Here is an 18665-nt window from a genome sequence, read left to right on the forward strand (position 1 = left end):
TGCTAGCCCGGGTGCGAGTGTGAGAGGAGGACTCACGCTTTTTGTTACATGAAAGAAGTTGCGTCATGGAAAAAAAAACAACAAAAAAAAACGGCTGGATATTTGGAACGTGCGTCCACGCGTGCTTCTTTGTGTGACTTTCGTGGTGAATGGGGACTCATTCTCAGCATGTTGCACTTTTGCGAAAAGCCCGCCAAAGGAGCTCATTGCGTGTGATGATGAAAAATACATTTTCAGCGCATCTATTATTCTAAAATAAGAGTTTAGTGCCAAAAAGGGTTTGGTAGGGATGTGCATTTGAACTTGGGGAGCTTCACGCAGAGAAACTTTGAGGTTGACTGCATTGTATTGTTGTCTTGACCCTAGACTTGCCGTGTATTCTAATACTCCACCATCCATTTTCTATGGTGCTTGTTCTCATTAGGGTCACGGGTGAGCTCGAGCTGATCACAGCTGACTTTGGCCAACAGGCGGAGTATATCCTGGACTGGTCACCACACAAACACGTAGGGGCACAAACAAACATTCATTCACACTCATGTTCACACCAGTGAGGACGCACAAAGAGAACATGCACACTTCATACAAAAAAAGCCAAAGTGAAGATTCGAACCTCAGATCTGTGAAGCAGATTCACTGTGCTAACAATTTATTTTCTATGCTGCGTATCCTCATTTGTATTGCATGTAAATGGAGCCTATCCCTGCTGATTGAGTGTCTGTAGCGGGATTGATCACCAATCGCAAGGCACAAATAAACAACCATTCACATTCACACCTACATTTTAGAGGCTAGAATTTAGAAGCATGCTAGCTAACCATTATAGAGCATTGTGATGCCCATGACAAGTCAACGTTCATCCAATAGAACAGAATAGTCTTTATTGTCATTGTAAAAGTACAACGGAAAAAAAAACAAAAAACATACCACATACACACAAGCATTCACTTCACATTCACAATCAGTCTAACACAAATGTAATTAATGCTGAATAATCTTGGTGCCAGTTTGCATGAATTCAATATTTTTCTGATGAAAACCTAGAATTACACCAGCGGTTTCATGCAGATGCATATGTCTGACAGCAGATGGAGCCACATAGCCATTTAGTTGATGTAGAAGGGTTAGGTGACAAAGCTCTCTCCAATGACTTCAACTATTTAAAAAAAGAAAGAAAAAAAAAGTACTGTATTTTATCTGTCAGTCATATAGTTACTCCCAATCTTCAATGGTTTTGAAGCTTTATATTTCTTTATATTTCTATCCACCAACTTAACAAAATTCTATTTTCTCTCCTCAAAATCTCCACTCACAGAAATATTTCAAACCTAACTTAAGATTTATGGGTTTTTTTTTTTACATACTAAATTCCCATTTACTTTTTTCTTTTTTCTTTTTTTTCCTTTTTTTTTTTTTAGGTACTTTTAACACAAACCTACCAAATACACCTTATATGATACATATTCATTAGTCTAATATAGACTATTTGAAATGCATAATCCTCAGGTTTATGTATTTAGTATTAATAAATTGTAAATACATTTTTGAGATGTCTGTATTCAGCAAAAACAGAAAAATGTAAAAAAAAAAAAAAAAAAAAAAAAGAAGAAGAAGAAAAAATTAGCATCAGTGTTTTTCACGTAGATGGTGTATAGGTAACCTGATTATTATGCAATTCAAGCAATATACTTTATGTATTTTGAATAATAAATACTCTTATTATTCATTTAAAGTAAATATACTTTATAAACAATACTAAATACATAAACCACCCGAGGATTATGCATTTCAAATGGTTTTATTAACTCTCAACTCAACTTTATTTATAAAGCACTTTAAAACAAGCATTGCTGTATACAAAATATGAAACATGAAACATGGAACGTCATGCAGTAAAGAGTAAGATAAGTAAAATAAGAGCAAAGCAAAACATTGTAAGCATACAAGTGAATAAAATGTACATCAATAGATTAATAACTAGAAGTAGGTAAGTGAATTAATTAATATATAAGGTTTATTTGAAATGTTCGTGTTAAAATTATCAACAAAAATTAAATGGAATTTATAATGTAAAAAACAAAACAAAACAAAAAACAAACATAAATTTTAAGTTTGGTATGAAATATGTCTGTGAGTGATTTAGCCAAATTATTTTGGACTTCATCTTTACCGTATTTTAAATTAGTGAGCTGCGAGCGGATGCAGCATAATTGCAACCCATGTAGGTGCGAAAATTAAGTGATTTACAGTATTTAAATGAAAATATGACTTAATTTTTTTTAAATTACTTTTATTATTTGAAATTGGCTTGCACAGTAGGCTAAATTTAAATATTTTTTTTCATAAAATTTAATATGTATATATATTTTTTTAGAATACAAATATTTGTACGTGTTTGAATTAATATGTCGATATTAATTTTTAAAACTGTATTTCTTTGTATTGATATCAAGAGCTAATATGTAGCTAGTCAATTCCAACAGGTTTCAAGCTAGCTACTGTGTGTTTTTGTTCTTCACGTACACATGCGCACACAGAGCCAAACTCCCAGACACCGACACACGGTGAGGACAGTGGCCGAAGGACGTGCGAGCAGACGCGGGGATGTAAGTGACTTCAGTCGGGGGGGGCGGAGGCAGCTTGGTCGAGGGAGGGAACTGCGGTCCTCGAGCAGACGCTACGTCCATTCAATGACTACGGACAGCCGGTGCGAAGGTTTGCAGCGAATAACGTCGAGGCGTCACGCTTGGCAAGCTCGGTCTGACTCCAAGCGGCGGGCACCATCGTCCGCGGCTGAACATGCCCCCCGCGCCGAGCCTCCAGTCCAGCGGGCTGACGCTCTCCGAGATCAGCATCGGTAGGTGTGTGCGTGTGCATCATGTGCAAGGTCAACGGCGTGTCTGGACGACACGTGTAACTAGCGTGTGAGATAAACTAGAGAATGCCAAGCTGTCAAATTGATCATCATAATAAGCAATACATTGATGTTAAATCACGTATTTTTCAGGTTCATCCAGGCCGCAGCGCGTCACTGCAGGTGCGGCCCCCTGCATGCTTATTCTGTCGTGCTCCTGGAAAATACAATGGACAGCAACAATATTGTGCATAATAGAAAGGGCAGTATTAGGATTTATTGAGGCTGTTGAGGAAAGTCATTTTCCCATTTCTGAGTCTAAAAACCCAAATTATAAGGCATTTCTCTGTTTTGCTGAAGTATTGATGGATTTTATTTGTATTATGGCTGTCAGAGACCGGTTGGCGGTTATGATGAATTGATCATACTTGTCATCTTTACAGTACAAAAATTGGATGGAGCTGTAACCAATATCAAAATCCATTCTCAATAACAGGCAGCAGGGAGCGACTCCACTTCTGTTTCAAAGAAGCCAGACTGGCTAGTTGTCGATGACATAATCAACTTACTTCTAATGGGAGTAACTTGCTATCAGGCTAATTGCTCTGTGGTTGGTAATTGTGGTAGTGGAGAGTGATGTTGTGACAAAAGACGGTGGTGATTTTGAGTGAATGTCTTGTTAGTGTGCACATGCACTCAAATGTGTGGTCAAAATACAGTGAATGAGTGATAAAATAAACTCGTTGAACTTTTTCCCAATATATTTATAGTCTCGACTATATGGTTTGATTGCTCAGTCGATACAGCGTGATAAAGAGTAAGGCAGTTTTGATCCATTCATCCATTTTCTAAACCACTTGTCCTCATGAGTGTGAGCTGGAGGCTGAAAGCCTGAAATTTTGGTCAACTAATTGCAGGGCACATCGAGACAAACTGCAAACTCCAATTCTAATGTATTTGTGACGTTGTGTAAATAAAACAGAATTCAATTATTTGCAAATCCTTATAGTCAATTTAATACATTAGAATGGCAATGTAGTTAATGTTTCATATTTAAACGGGTCTGGGCTGCATGCAGGCCAGCCTAGTAGTCAGACTCTTACTACGAAGCCACGCTGTTGTAATGCGTAACGTTGCTGTGGATGTGATTTTTGCTTAGAAACGGTCCACTGACTTAGTAGTGGGGTATTATTAAAGACAATACAGCACACTGAGCTTCACCAAAACACAGGAAATTAAAGTTCTGAAGGTCCTAAAAATCACATTGGCTTTAATTATTCCAAAATACAACCTTATACACAGTTTTAGGTGTTCATCCCTTTACCAGTAGAGGGCAGTCATGCACTAAATGTGCCCAGAAGAAGACAGGAACAGGAAGTTATTGACCTCATGTCGCTAACTGCTACCTCTACCCTTGTTCACTCATGGAGTAATGTTGACGCATCGTCTGTCAGTGACTTTAGGACATTATGACATGTGTAATGTAGATATAATGACGTATTTGTGAAATAAATGGTAGTTGGGATTTTTAAAAACATATATATATACCTGAAGTAGTAATCGCTAATGCTCATGCTAATCGCTATTGCTAAGCGTTTAGCATAGGCTAATTTTATTGTTTCGTGATGTATATGTATAGATGATTAGTGGGTTAACAAATAAATAACATTTTTGGGTGGGGTGGGATGGCGTTATTTATTAATTATTCAATGGAATTATTGATAAGATAATCGATTTTAAACAGATTCAACAGTGACAGCACTAGCGTGATACAGATATACAGTGCACTACTTTATTTACAGTATGTCCCATATATGACCAATATGTTACTGTTGTCCCAGAAAAGCCACACACTGAACTTGAGACTTTGCTTTTTAAGCATTACTGTATTTCTCTATGTGATAAAATGAGCCCTATTGATTTTGAATGAAATCTGACACAAGATGGCCCAAGATGGTAGCTGAGGTCCTATTTCAGCTTCCCTTTCTGCCCTCTTCCTGTCACACATTTCGACTGTTCCCTAAACTCTTAGGAATTATTATTAACATTAGCACAATGTATAACTCAAGATGGCTGCGGTATAGTTTAGTTAGCTGCCATTTCTGATTTATTATCGGTTTATGAAAGTCTGTATGTTGTTTTCTAGGTTCTTTTAAGAGGAGGAAGAGGAAATCCATCATCGTCACAGTGATGCTGCTCATCGTATCGGTGCTCATCCTCATCTTCGGCTTGGCAGCGACGACCAGGACGCAAAACATCACCGTGGGCGGCTACTACCCCGGCCTCATTGTGAGTGTGCATGGAATAGACGGCAACTCACCCGCTGCCACTTATCACGACGTGAAGTAAGCGAACGCTTCCCACTCGCAATTCCTGGAGCGTGTGGGGTGAATTTTCCCAGCATTCATTATTCAGCATCGCTGTCATTAGAGGCAGAGTGAGGTGAAACTTTTTGCTATTCATTTGTTTTCAACACTTTTAGCATTCTGACTCACGAAAAGAAATATAAGCAACTGACAGACATGTTACAAAAATATTTTTAACATTCGCAACTCTCATTCCCTTAATTTTTTCTGTGCAGATCTGTCTAAATATTATTTTTTTGTATGTAAAAACTGATCCAGAGTATCTTGGCTTTACTTGACTTTGAAGGATCCACTGTACTGGTACTAAATGAATAAAGAATATTTTGTAATCATCAGGGGCACAATTCAGGTACAGATTCCACGCAGTACCAATTTTTGTTATATATAATATAATATTAATATAATAATATATATAAATTAAAAGATTGAATTGTCTTTTATGTGCAATAGGTCAGGTCTTTTGTAAATGTAAGAAAATACTTTTAAATTCCAATCAACATTAAATTCCAAGAATACAGCGCAATACAAAAATAAATAGTAATTTATTAAATTAAAATAATAAATAATAATATAGAATAAAAAATAATAATATATAATACAAATAATAAATACAATTCTATTTTCACATTAATTTATAGGAAAACAACATATTAAAGGATTGATTTATGGTTTTAAGAATCGATGATTTGATTAATCAATTTTTTTTTTTAGCCTACCCCTATCCCAAACCAAGGATAACGAAAATGAATGAAATCAGTGCCTTAAAAAATGATAACTAACTCAAATTGCATTTTAAATGTATGAAACTAGCTATAATTAGACCGAAAATGTCCTTTGTTTTCTTCTTTGTCAATTAATATCAGGATTTGTTTTAAATGGGATTAAGGTACTTTACTTTATTACACAATATTAGTGACATTTTTTTTCATCTTGCACCCGACAACTACTCCATTTATAAAACTAAAACTAATGATAAAACTAACTACATTACAAAAAAGAAAAAGAAAAATCTAAAAACTAATTAAAACTAACCTAATTTAAAAAAAAAAAAACAACACACACACGAAAGTCAAAAATGAAAAATCACTGCCCCTAAAGGTATGTCTTATTTCTTTCCAGCTGGGCTTCGGCTCTTTCCTGGGAATCATTGGCTCGCATTTGATCGAGAACAAGAGGCAGATGGTAAGCACCGTGACGGCGGTGGCAGTGCGCGTGGACAGTGCCAGAGCGCTCGTCCTATTTCCCTTACAGCGGCAGTCAGATGATTGTGCCAGCGCAATGACACAACACCCCGGCAGAGCCAAGTTTCGGGCCTGCAGAGGTTTGTGTACACGAGCTAAGTGATCCGCATCCAGAAATAGATGCAGACTGTAAGAGGAGCAGGCCAGATGTCCACACTGGAATGTGGGGAGGGAAACTGCGTGATGAATAACTTTGGCCCGCGACACCTTTTCCAACTACGCAGCAGAGTTTGGACGGCGGACGCCTGGGTCAGTCCGTGCCGTGACGACTTACGTCACATGGCTGACTGACCGCTTGTTTATAACCTTGCTGATGCTGTTTATGTATGTTTATTGCCTCTGTCATCATGATACAATTCCTGTTACAGTAGACTAATGTTAGATGCTGGTTTTGCATTTTTGCTAAGTTGGCGTTACTACTCGTAGATAATGGAAATAACCAAGTAGTACTGTCAAGCAGCATTCCTCTGGTCAAAAAGAAGATCTTGTCACTAATGCTTTTCACGTTCAATTACGGCTCAGTAATTAATCAATTTGTCCATTAACTCATTCACTCCCAGCACATTTTTTAAACGTTGTTTTAATGTTTATTTTGAATATATCAACATTATTTTAATACATAAATAAAATGACAATAATCAAGAAGAAAAGAAAGTAAAAGAAAACGTACAATAGTAAAGAAAACAATCGTATATTCTAAAAGGAGTGAGAAGAAGTAAAACTTATTTAACTTTTTCAATTTTTTACTGGATTTTGACTGATTTTGCAAGGCTCACAGAATATTGTGTCCTATTACTATAAAAACATGGAACCTACCAAAAGAAAGGTTAGATCTCTTCTTTCATCAGGGAAAAAAAAAAGTATATTTCTATCTGTTTCTATTTTTCAGCAATTAACATTAGAATACAGCCAAATTTCATCATTATTCACACATCTCTTTAAAACAATGGGAAAAAGAGCTTTTTGCAACATGGCCCAGGTTGATCTCTTATACTCTGCTGCCGCCTGCTGGCCATTTTTGTAAAAACTACCATTGCTTCACCCGTTCTCTGCAGTTCAGAGGCTGCTTCAAAGCCTTCTGTATGCTGTAGCATAACAAAAAAAACAAAAACACATATAATACATCTTTGGGACATGTGAAACATTTAAAATAGAACGAATGTATACGTTTTTGGGAGCAAATGAGTTAATCAACAAAATAATCCACAGATTAATCAATCATTCAAATAATTATCAGTTGAATCCCTAGTTTTAATCAATACTAACAAGGAGATGCAATTCAAAATGCATGCTTATTTATGTTGGTGAGCGCTGCATGAAAGATAAGCTGATTGCGCAACTGTGCCGTGTGCTCTTTTTCCAGTTAGTGGCTTCTATTGTCTTCATCAGCTTTGGAGTGGTGGCTGCATTTTGCTGTGCTATTGTAGATGGAGTTTTTGCTGCCAGGCACATCGTGAGTATAACTACTGACAAATCAAAGCCGATATACATTTGCGCTCGTACGTTTACATAACCTGGCAGAATTTGTGAATTTTCTTATTGCTATGCTTGTGCTATTCTGAGACGCCTTATATTTGAATCCCGTAATGATAACTGGTACACATCTTGTAAATTCTTCCAGCATATGCAAATTTATGAGCAGAAGTGTATGCTAGACTTGAACAAGATGTGTTCTTAAATGCATAACACGCCTATTAATCAATGCCAGACTTATCAGTTTAATAAACCTTGACGGAGTGAAACATACTAGTAGTCGCTGGCTGAGTGGTAGTGAGAGCAATTCTCCATCATGCACGTCATATCAAACATCAAGTAACCACTAATGCGCTCTTAAAAACAATGAGATGCAATTAATCTCTGAGTGGGGGCGGAAAGCGAGAAGAGCTTCTTCATGTCGTTTCTGTAAGTGATTTATTAATTAGGTGGTGATGGAAAAATATTGCCATGCTTTGAGTAACCAGAATAAATGACGAGAAGGTGGAATTCGGATGATGGAACCACTAACCCTCGATACGAATTTAAAAGAATTCATCTCGTAAGCTTTTATTGAAATTAATTCATATTGTGTCAGAGTGTTATGGAAACATTTGAGGAATGTTGCAATGTTGAAGGATATTTTGAGCTTAAACCCATTAATTTTGATACTGATTTTAAAAAATGTCACATTTTTCTAGTAGGTTTTTAAGATATTTTCATTTTTTGGTTAAGTTAGACCTATAAAAGCTCACACAATACGGCTTTTACCATGCATTATAATTTATAGCTATGACGTTTCTGAAAACATTCCACCTGTTGCTGAACCCAACTCTTAATTCATAAATGTTGCTAAATACATTACTAGATTACATAATTGTTATTATGACTATTATGAAAGCCTGATGTGCAAGAAGGAAAAAACAAGGTCACATTCAGAATTAGCACAAAAAATAATCTAGAAATGTCTACTTGAATCTCAGAATTTAAAAAAAAAAAAAAAAATGTAAAAATTTGTTAACCAGTGTTTATTCAGCACAAACGAACCAACTTCACACGATGCGATAAATAACCTAAATAACCACTGATCTGTATATAACTGGATAACTGATAGGCCAAGACTTGATGACGAGATGGGAGGGGTAAGATGGCCGCCTTGTGTGGCTTCAACAGCTTGCACGGGCGTTTGGGCTGTCAACTATCCAGTAATATATACAGATCAGTGCTAAATACCACACGAGCTCAAACTGTTGTGACATCACACTTGGATTTATCCATAGCCGCAAATACTATTACAAAAAAAAATGCAAATATGCTAATTCGAACAGCCATATTGGATGTCGAAATCAAACAAAATGGTGGTCAATGCGTTACAGGACCTGAGGCCTCTATATGCAGGACGGTGTGACTACCACTCCGGTGAGATGGCGTCTGAGCGAGTCGTAAGAGATTCCCACCATCCCTATTTGCGTTCAAGGTTGTATGAAGAAACGTGACGCAACGTTTACATGTTGCGCGTGATCCTCAGGTGCCCTGCCAGACGTCGTCTCGCACATCCTGCAACCTGCGTGTGAGAAGCAACACGTGTTACTGCTGCGACCTGTACAACTGTGGCAAGTGAGTACCACCGTGCGGTCCGATGACGGCACAGCGTCGGAAAAAGAGCCGTCAGCTTTCAGAGAGAGCCGTAATTGGCGGCACTTGTGTGGGATACTTTGATATGAGGCCAGAAATAATATTTACCTCTCACATTCACAAAAAAAAAATCTCAATAAAGCTCGATCACACACAAAAACTCTCATATTCACACAAAATTGGCACTCACACAAAAAGCCCTTGCACACAAACTCACACTCACCCAAAAAAAAAAAAAAAACGCTCACTCACACAAAAACTTTCAAATTCAACAAAAAGACAACACAAAGACAACAAACCTCTCACTTACAAAAGCCTCACTTGCACAAAGAACCTTTCACAAAAAGAACTCACACTACACAATGTATGAAAACTCATAGAACCAAATACCTCTCACACAAAAACTTTCAAATTCAACAAAAAGACAACACAAAGACAACAAACCTCTCACTTACAAAAGCCTCACTTGCACAAAGAACCTTTCACAAAAACAACTCACACTACACAATGTATGAAAACTCTCATAGAACCAAATACCTCTCACACAAAAAATAAATTATCTCGTGCTCACAAAAACCCACCCCAAGCACCTCTCAAAGTCACCGAAAAACCCTCTCACATTCACCACAAAAAATAAAAACTCTCACTGGCCCAGAAAAAAATTTCACCCACCCCAAAAAGTGTTATGTCCATCAAAAATCTCACTCACATGAAACTAGTTTAACAAAAAACCTTACTGACAAAAAAAATCAACAAAAATACTCTTACAAAGACAAACCTATATCCACCAAAAAACCCTTAACACCCACCAAAAAACCTCTCACATTCATCATAGATCTCTCTCACATTCCAAAAAATCTCTCTCTCTCTCTCACACACACACACACACACACACACACACACACACACACACACACACACACACACACACACAAAACTGTTGCTGTGATTGTTGGCAATTGTGTGGGACATTTTTTATATGAGGTGCCATATAGGCCAAAAATATCATTGACCTCTCACTAGGCAAAAAAAGAGCAAAACAAACAAAAAAAACCTCACGATCACCAAAACCCTCATGCACACCAAAAACACTCATATCCACAAAAAACATCACCCACCTCCAAACACCTCTCACATTCACCAAAAAAACTCACACAAAAAACTCTCTCAATCCGCATTTAAACCACTCCTACGCTCCAAAAACTCTATTGACTAAAAAAAACTCACTCACACACAACAAAAAACTTTAATTACACCAAAAACCTTCTTCACTCACAGCAGCGACACACACAAATAGCTCAATATGAGAAAAACTCTCATTCACCCCTACCTTTTACACTATAAAAAAAAAAAAAATGTTTTTGGTGTATATGGGCAGTAAATCTTATTTTTGGCCTGAACAGCACCTCATACTTACAATTGTTACCAGAAGAAGAATCTTTCTTTTTTTTTCTTTTAACCTTTGTTTCAGAGAGCATCCACTAATGGGACTTCAGAATAGAGATGGTTTGAAAAAGTTTAAGAAACCATCCATGATTTGGAAGTAGGTCCCTTTTTTTGTTTTTAGACCCATCCTGGCCGTCTTTCAAATCAAAATAATTCCACTGTAGTGCTGTGTTTTTCCCCCTGCATGCATTTTGTGTGTGACACCCCACTGTCAACTGACGTCCAGCAGCGTCTTCTGTGTGAGACCCAAAGTTCAACTTTTGAGGCCTGACTACAGCTTGCGCTCTTCTCTGCGTTAGCCGCGTGGAGGTGGTGGGCGGCTACCACGAGTACACAGACGTGAAGAGCTGCCAAGACGTGGTGCACCTCTACCACCTGCTCTGGTCGGCCACCATCCTCAACATCGTGGCTCTCTTCCTGGGCATCATCACTGCGGCGGTGCTGGGCGGCTTCAAAGACATGGTGGGTAAGATTTTGTGACCACGCTCGGGATGAAACGTGATTCATATGTTTTTTCTTTGTGTTAGACACCCGCTCAAACATCGGAAAGCGCGTCGGAACCGGAGGCCATCACACCTTCAGTCGCCTCCGAAGCGCCACAGCGCGCTAATTCTAACGTCAACTCCTACCGTGTCGCTGCCCCCTGCCTGCCGCCATACACGGCCTACGATACGCAGGTAATAGATGCAGTAAGATACAAGTAAGCTGTTGCTTGGGTGATTCTTGTTGAGATATAGGCAGATTTGAGATGAGTGCACTTCAGACTCCCACCACTAGATGGCGGCAAAAAACTTCACTTTCATTCATTTCAGTGAGGAAAGATGATCTGAAATACAGTGAACACCTCTTCCGCCCACGCAATTTAATTAAATCTGTGATATAGAAATAGACTATTTAAATAGGCATGTTCATTTTTTTACGCATTTTTTTGCGTATCAGGCTAAATCCTTCCTTAAGAATTGGCTGGAACAAGATAGAAAGCCCAGAAAATGTCAACTGTTAAATAGTCAGTTCAATTTTATACTGCAACAAAAAAACATAACAATAAAAAATTAACAGAAATAATACTTTCTTAAAGGCTTAAATGAGAATAGCATTAATACCACCCAAAAAAAGATTTACCCTACCCTTATATTAGTATTTTAGAAAGAGCACTTGACTTCCTGGGTCAATTTGACCCATCATACAAAGTGTCTGATTTAAAAAAATAAATAAATAAAAATAATCTAAACATTAACTTCATTGCTCACCATTTGATGAAATAAAGAGGTTTAAAGAGTAGAAAAAAGTAGTGCTTTGCTGCCATCTTGTGCTGTGTACGGGTAATTATTAACCTTTTTTAGAGCCATCATTTACTTGCATAATTATGCAATTCATGGCAGATCTTGGTCCCTATCCCAGGTAAATGAAAGGGGAACATTCAAGACATAAGTGTGAATGTGAATTTTTGTTTTTCTACTTTTGTCAGGGTTCCTACATGTTCGCCGATTCCTCCGGGCTCTCAGACGACTCTCAGTCCGGAGCCAGTCACCTTTGGCCCACCATGGTGCCCCCGCGCTACTCGCCCCCTCACAACCATCCGGACGACAAGCCGCCACCGTACAGCCCCTAAGAGGCCTCAAACGTCATCTCCGAGGTCTCCCCCAAAGGACCAAAGTGGTGGAATGGCGACCGCGGCGGATGCTAACGTTTGAGTTGAGAGCCACTTTAAGGGAGCAAAAAGGTAGTTTGGGCACTGCTTGCACGCTTGGTCTGTACCGTTCAAGCCAACCAAGGAAGAGACAACCTGTTTACAATCGTTCTGCCTTAACGCAAACAGTCTTCCAATACCGAAGCATTCTGTTGTCTTTATCTTGTCAGATGCTTTCTGCTGAGCTCCCCAACGTTTTTTTTGTTTTTTTTTTCACCAGAGACCATTTTCACATAAATGTGTCAATATTTTGATGGACAAAGTGTGTTCGTAAGATCTAATCTGCTCCTTTTTTTTTTTTTTTTCCTGGGGACCGCTAATTTAATGTCGCTAACTAATCAAAGTTACCGGTAAGGTATCACATGCTTGTGGTGTACAGGCAAAAGTAGGATATGCAGCCGGTAAGTTGTATTTAAACATGGACTGTGAACATTTATTACCACAAGGCTCGTCTTCAAGTCTATGAAGCTATATTTATTGTAGTGTCATCCAAAGCTGCCTGGCAGAAACAAAGGACTCCAAACTGTACCTCCTTTTCTTTGTAATTAGTCACAATGTCACCATTAGGACGTGAGATGAGATGTGCGAAACGTAATAGAAGATATACGAAACGTTCGAAAACCCGATTCTCAGGGCTGCTGAGTCGCACTTCTTTTCTGTCATGCCATTAAAGTTTGGTTAGTGCATTGACACATTTTATGTTTTTTATAATTTGCCTGTGACAACTTGTACTCAATTTTTGTGTTGGAACTGATGAAACGTTACTTACAGGGTGTCCACATTGAAAAAGAGCAACAAGTGGGTTTTAGATTTACAGTACATTTTACGTTGAACAAATTTGACCAACAGAGCTGCTGAAATACATGAATACTATATAAAGTAACTTGGTCAACAGTTAAGTATATGAAACCAATCACATTTGTTTTTGTAACATTTTTAATTGTAAAGAGGTTTTGTGGACACCACATTGACACTCTTATGAGTAAATAAAGCTCATTTGCATTAAAACATATGGAGTAGATGCAACGTAGGAGGCGGGACTTCAGGGTTTTAACACGTCAGCTTTGTTTCCGCTTCCGGTTTGCGACTTGTGGGCCGCGTCCCGTTACTTGCGCTTCCGCCCTTGTGTCTCTTGGTTGCGCATTCCCATCAACGGGTGCGAGTGTGTCTGTCTCAGTTGTCCGAGACGCCCTGCTATGCTCCCACCCATCGGCGGGAGCGCAGGGGTTGTGAGTGTTGGAACGCGGCCAGCAGTGGCCAGAAACGGCGCTGATGTATAAAACCCGGAAGTCAGTTAAATGTTTTTGAAAAGAGAACTGAAGTCAACCAGCATCAGAGAAGAAGTTAAATCAGTAAAAGAATAATTTATTGTCATCCAACTTCCAATCATAAGGATGAAGGGGACATTTTTTTTTTTATACAGCAACAAGAAAAGCAAGCATAGTTCTAAAAAAAAAAAAAAAAAAAAAAAAAAAGAAAAGAAAAAGGACATTACACAGAATTTATACTGTACATCTCTCTCACACACACCAATGTTAATCTGTACTATACTCACAGTGAAAAGTCAAGAGTCCTAAGAGCAACAAAATGAGCCCTCCCCAATGATTAAATACTAAGTGCTAACATTCCATCAATAATCTAAGTGTTGACTCCTCTAAAGCTCGTAACACACACACGGGCTTGAGAAACAAGAATAACAAAGATGTAAAAATCTAATTTAAATACCTTCAATGATACCCTTGTGCAGGTTTGCCAATAATAAAAATAAAAATAGATTTCAGATCAAGATACTGTCATGTGCAAAGATGAGCGATGTCGATGAGGGAATGTGGAGTGTTTGTAATCGAAATATTATGCTGGAACTTCAACAATGTGTTTTCTTTTTTCTTCCAATAACAATATCATGAGTTTTTATACAGTACTGTAACATTTCTTTTATATTGCCAACCTTCCCACAATATTGTGATCATTTTCATATCGTGACATGTTAATATCGTTACATCCCTAGAAGTTAAAGGGTTGATCTCATTTCAATTCATTGGCCATAAAGTGATTATTTTTATAAAATAGTGACAGACCAATTAAGTGCTCCTCCACTAGATGGTATAATTAATTAGGGCTGGGTTAAAAAAATAATAATAAATAAAATTGATTTTCGTTTGGAGCCCAATATCGATTCATAAATGAATCAATTATGTAAATATCAAATTTTTCCCCATAAATTAAGAAAATATAATTTTAAAGGCCTTTTTTTTTTTTTTTTGCATCTTACTATTTTATTGAAATTTACTGTTCACGTGAATTCAAAAGTATTTTAACTTCATGAAAGACCTGACTTATTGGACTTTAAGACAATTCAGAATACTTTTAAGTTTATATTTATAATTAAATTAGAATTATGAAAATATTTTCAGCTCATCCTTGCTGATGTCAAATGTTTGTGTAACACTTAACTGATTATAACATGTTACTTTCATTAATAAACCAAATCATTTGACCAGATATTGCTTCCGCAAAATTTACTTTGGAACTTAATATTTGTGGAGTTTTTATCATGTCCTTGACATTTAAGAAGAATTGATGTTCCATAATGAACTGAAGTGAATTGAATCGAACTGAATTGTGAATCAAAATCGAATCGATTGAGGAAATTAGAATCGATACCCAGCCCTAGAAATAATCCTGTTGCCATTCATACAACAGAATAATAAAACCATTGTGTTCAATTAGCACACTGAATAAGTACATTTTTAACTCATAATTGTTCTCATTATTTTGTGACATTTCTAATGTGAAATGTGCCTTTGCTTAATAAATGTCGGGAAACACTGTTCTAGGAAACATGACCTAAAGTTCAACACTGTACGGAGAAACTAAACAAACTGACGTCTATTAACTGTCAGATGTTCAGTCTGGAATGAAAACAGGTTATCATGGTTCTGGATGCAGATTAAATTAAAATAACATGCGGCGCAGTCACGGGGGGTGTGAACATTCACTCATCCATAGAGAAAAGGAAGATCCACAGAGGAGGAGCGGAAGTCCAAACCAAGCGGGGGGAGGGGGGGCCTCCAAAAAGGCACGAGTGACGACCAACCGGCGTGGCTCAGTACGTCTCCGGAATGTTAAAACTGAAGTCTGACTTGCCTTCGGGTTGACCGACGTTGCCGGGCGGCCCGGGCCGACCCATCAGCATTTGCTCGTCCAGGTCGAAAATGTCATCCCAGTTCAAAATGTGACCCTGGCCGGGCGGGCGGACGCCCGCCTCCTGACCCCCGACCGCGCGGTGCACGCCGCCGTCGAACGCGGCGCCGGACCCGCCGTCGGCGCTCCACGAGTTCTGCTTCATGGGCGTGGACTTGCAGGGCAGCAGGCGGTAAATGTTGTCCTCGCCGTCCTTGGCCTTCTTGCCGCTGGGGTCCACGTTGTGGACTTGCTTGCAGTGGTTGGAGAGCAGCTGATAGTTGAGGAAGGTGTCGTGGCACATCAGGCACTGGTAGCGCCGCTCGCCCGTGTGCTGGACTTCGTGCTTAGTCCTGTACTCGGCCAGGGCGAAGACTTTGTCGCAGTAGCGGCACGGGTACTTCCGCTCCCACGAGTGCGTATTGAAGTGGCGGCGGAGGCTTGTCCGGCACACGTACGGACGCTTGCACACGGTGCACACGTAGAACGTCTTGCCGTCCATGATCAGCTCGTAGTGGTCCTCGGACTCCAATTTGGATTTTTTCTTGTTCGGGGAAAGCTTGAGATTGTCCGGTATCACCGGCACGGATCGTTTCCCTTTGTTGGGTTTGGAGCCGCCCTCGCCGGGGTCTTCTTTCGCTGGCACGATGTCGTAGGTGTTCTCCCCGATGTTGGCGTAAACTTTACAATCGGGGGAGATGGAATCGATTTCCGTGGCGGCGTTGACTGTCTTTTTGGTTGCTATGGCAACATTTCGTTGACTTGGAGAGCTGTCTGAGATGTCCAGCAGCCGGATTTTGGAATCCCCTTGCTCCGGTGAAGTGGAAATCTGCTTTTTGTGGACCCCTAAAATATCGGAGTTTTCCATCATGTTGCCGTTTCTCGACGACTGCAACGTGGCGGGCATCTCGGGGGTGAAGCTGCTGGTGCTTCGGACGGGGGAGTTGACGTTATTGGAGCTGCTGTCCGGACTGCGCAGAGGGCTTTGAGTTATTTCTTGCGTTCCTGTTTCTTTAAATGTTGCGGGTTCTTTGCTTTGCACCTTTTCAACTTTATCGGAATCCACCGCGTCGATATAAATGATATCCCCCGACGATTGCTTCCCGGCAGCTTGCGATTTGCCATCCGTCTCCGAGACGAACATGACGTCGTCGTCCGAGTCCCCGCCTTGATCCGCGGCGTTGCTCGACTGTTGGAACTCCTCGGCAGATATGGAGTAGGACTCCGAGATGATGGGCATGTCCATTTCGGACGATGTTTGGCTTTGGGGGTTGTCCTCCTTTGACAAGCCAGGTAGACCTTTGACGCGGGAGAGCGGCGTCGCCAGGTTGGTGAGGAACTTCACGCCGAGCGCCTGCCCGGCGCTTATCAGCTCCTCCAGCAAGTCCGAGCGAATCCGTACGATCTTGGAGCTGTAGATGTAATTGATGATGTGCTCGAAGATCTCCGCTCGGAGGAAGTTGAGTTCAATGACTTGCCCGGCGACAACAAAGAGCTGGTGGAAATACGAACTTGACGCGGACAGGATGGTTTTGTGGGCGCGGAACTTCTTGTCTTGCACTATAATAGTAACGTCGCAAAATAATCCGGTGTTCCGCTGCTCGTTCATGGAGTTCAGCAACGTTGTCGAATACTGCGTGTCAGTCACAGAGATCAGCTTTAGTGTCGGCATAGCTGTAGGGGGGAAAGTAAAATAAAGAAAATTAGTAAAGACTGAATTTAATATTTGGTAGATGGGCAGGCAACCCAACTATTTGAAATAAACAAAATAATTTCCTGTATTATGTGAATCATACCAATAGTATTACGAGAATTCCTCAGTGATAATTCAGTTGTCTTTCTGTGAACCTTGATCATGCAGTAATATCACTACTTAATTGGATCGTCTTATGTAGGAGTCATCCTGTGTTTATGTTTGGTACCAATGAGTGACGTCAACCAAAATTTTTGACGACAAAATTCGTCCGCTTACATGTGTTGTACAAAATGTGACAATGTAAGCAATCCTTCCATGTCATAATGATTACGAGAAGTGACGTTTGCTAGTTTTTCTTCAGCCCCGTAATAGCATCTACTGTTAAGTTAGCAAACTAACTTAAAGTCTTAAAGTGTAGCAGATTCTTTTGGGTTTCGAGTGTTGACTGTCTGCTAAAAAATATGTGCTAATGCAGTTTTCTCGTCCTGTTATGAACAATAGGACACCGAGGGCCTCAATTATGACATCTCACTAAGACGTTACCTTGCAGAAAAGCACAACAGTTACTACTTTTGACTCGGAAGTGTAACCGGGTGAGAAGATAAATCTTGAAAACTGATCGGTTTACCTGCGACTTGTGCGTTTTCCGCCCGCATAAAGAAAATAGCGTTAGTAGCTAATGCGTTAGCCGCTTGGCTACACAATGGCTTAGCGCAGAGGGGCTTCACCTGCCAAACAAGAGCTGCGTCGTCGCGTGATTGTCACAACAGCCACGAGGAGTCGCCACTGCGTGATATTAAAACGTTCATTTCGAAATATTTTAATCAAGCACACAGTGACATTTCTTTAAAACATGATTTAATACAGCCCAGATGCTTTCCGATATGAAACAACTTCCGGGTTGTCTGGACTGCCTTCCAAATGAGAAGTGACGAAAGTGCTGCCGCTAAAAAAAAAAAACAAAAAAAAAAAAAAAACTTAGTTGTCCCAAAAGTAGATGTGGCTCTTTATCGCATTTTCTACTGTATAGCAATAATACTTGTGCTTATCTTGTACTATAGTTTGCTTTATGAACAGAATA

The 18665-nt window shown here is 39.4% G+C and overlaps 2 protein-coding genes across 8 annotated transcripts; one reads left to right on the forward strand and one right to left on the reverse strand.

The window, feature by feature from the left end:
- Positions 1-2540: 2540 nt before the first annotated feature.
- Positions 2541-13399, forward strand: tmem255a (transmembrane protein 255A). Of its 5 annotated transcripts, none has more exons than XM_077532292.1 (10): positions 2543-2861; positions 5001-5143; positions 6340-6402; positions 7825-7914; positions 9311-9376; positions 9463-9551; positions 11041-11112; positions 11315-11477; positions 11543-11692; positions 12484-13399. In XM_077532292.1, the coding sequence occupies exons 2-10, from the start codon at positions 5045-5047 to the stop codon at positions 12625-12627; spliced, it is 936 nt and encodes a 311-aa protein (XP_077388418.1). In that variant the 5' UTR covers positions 2543-2861; positions 5001-5044; the 3' UTR covers positions 12628-13399. The 5 variants fall into 5 exon arrangements, with proteins under 5 accessions (XP_077388414.1, XP_077388418.1, XP_077388413.1 ...); XM_077532287.1 differs by having other exon boundaries at positions 2543-2857; XM_077532290.1 differs by lacking the exon at positions 2543-2861 and adding an exon at positions 4150-4369.
- A 254-nt stretch (positions 13400-13653) lies between these two features.
- Positions 13654-18523, reverse strand: zbtb33 (zinc finger and BTB domain containing 33). Of its 3 annotated transcripts, none has more exons than XM_077532286.1 (2): positions 18313-18523; positions 13654-17562 (listed from the first exon to the last, which is right to left on the reverse strand). In XM_077532286.1, the coding sequence occupies exon 2, from the start codon at positions 17558-17560 to the stop codon at positions 15812-15814; it is 1749 nt and encodes a 582-aa protein (XP_077388412.1). In that variant the 5' UTR covers positions 17561-17562; positions 18313-18523; the 3' UTR covers positions 13654-15811. The 3 variants fall into 3 exon arrangements, with proteins under 3 accessions (XP_077388412.1, XP_077388411.1, XP_077388410.1); XM_077532285.1 differs by having other exon boundaries at positions 18213-18522; XM_077532284.1 differs by lacking the exon at positions 18313-18523 and adding an exon at positions 17685-18196.
- Between the last annotated feature and the right edge of the window lie 142 nt (positions 18524-18665).

The sequence above is a fragment of the Festucalex cinctus genome, chromosome 9 (genome assembly GCF_051991245.1).
Source record: "Festucalex cinctus isolate MCC-2025b chromosome 9, RoL_Fcin_1.0, whole genome shotgun sequence".
In the NCBI taxonomy this organism is placed as follows: Eukaryota; Metazoa; Chordata; class Actinopteri; order Syngnathiformes; family Syngnathidae; genus Festucalex; species Festucalex cinctus.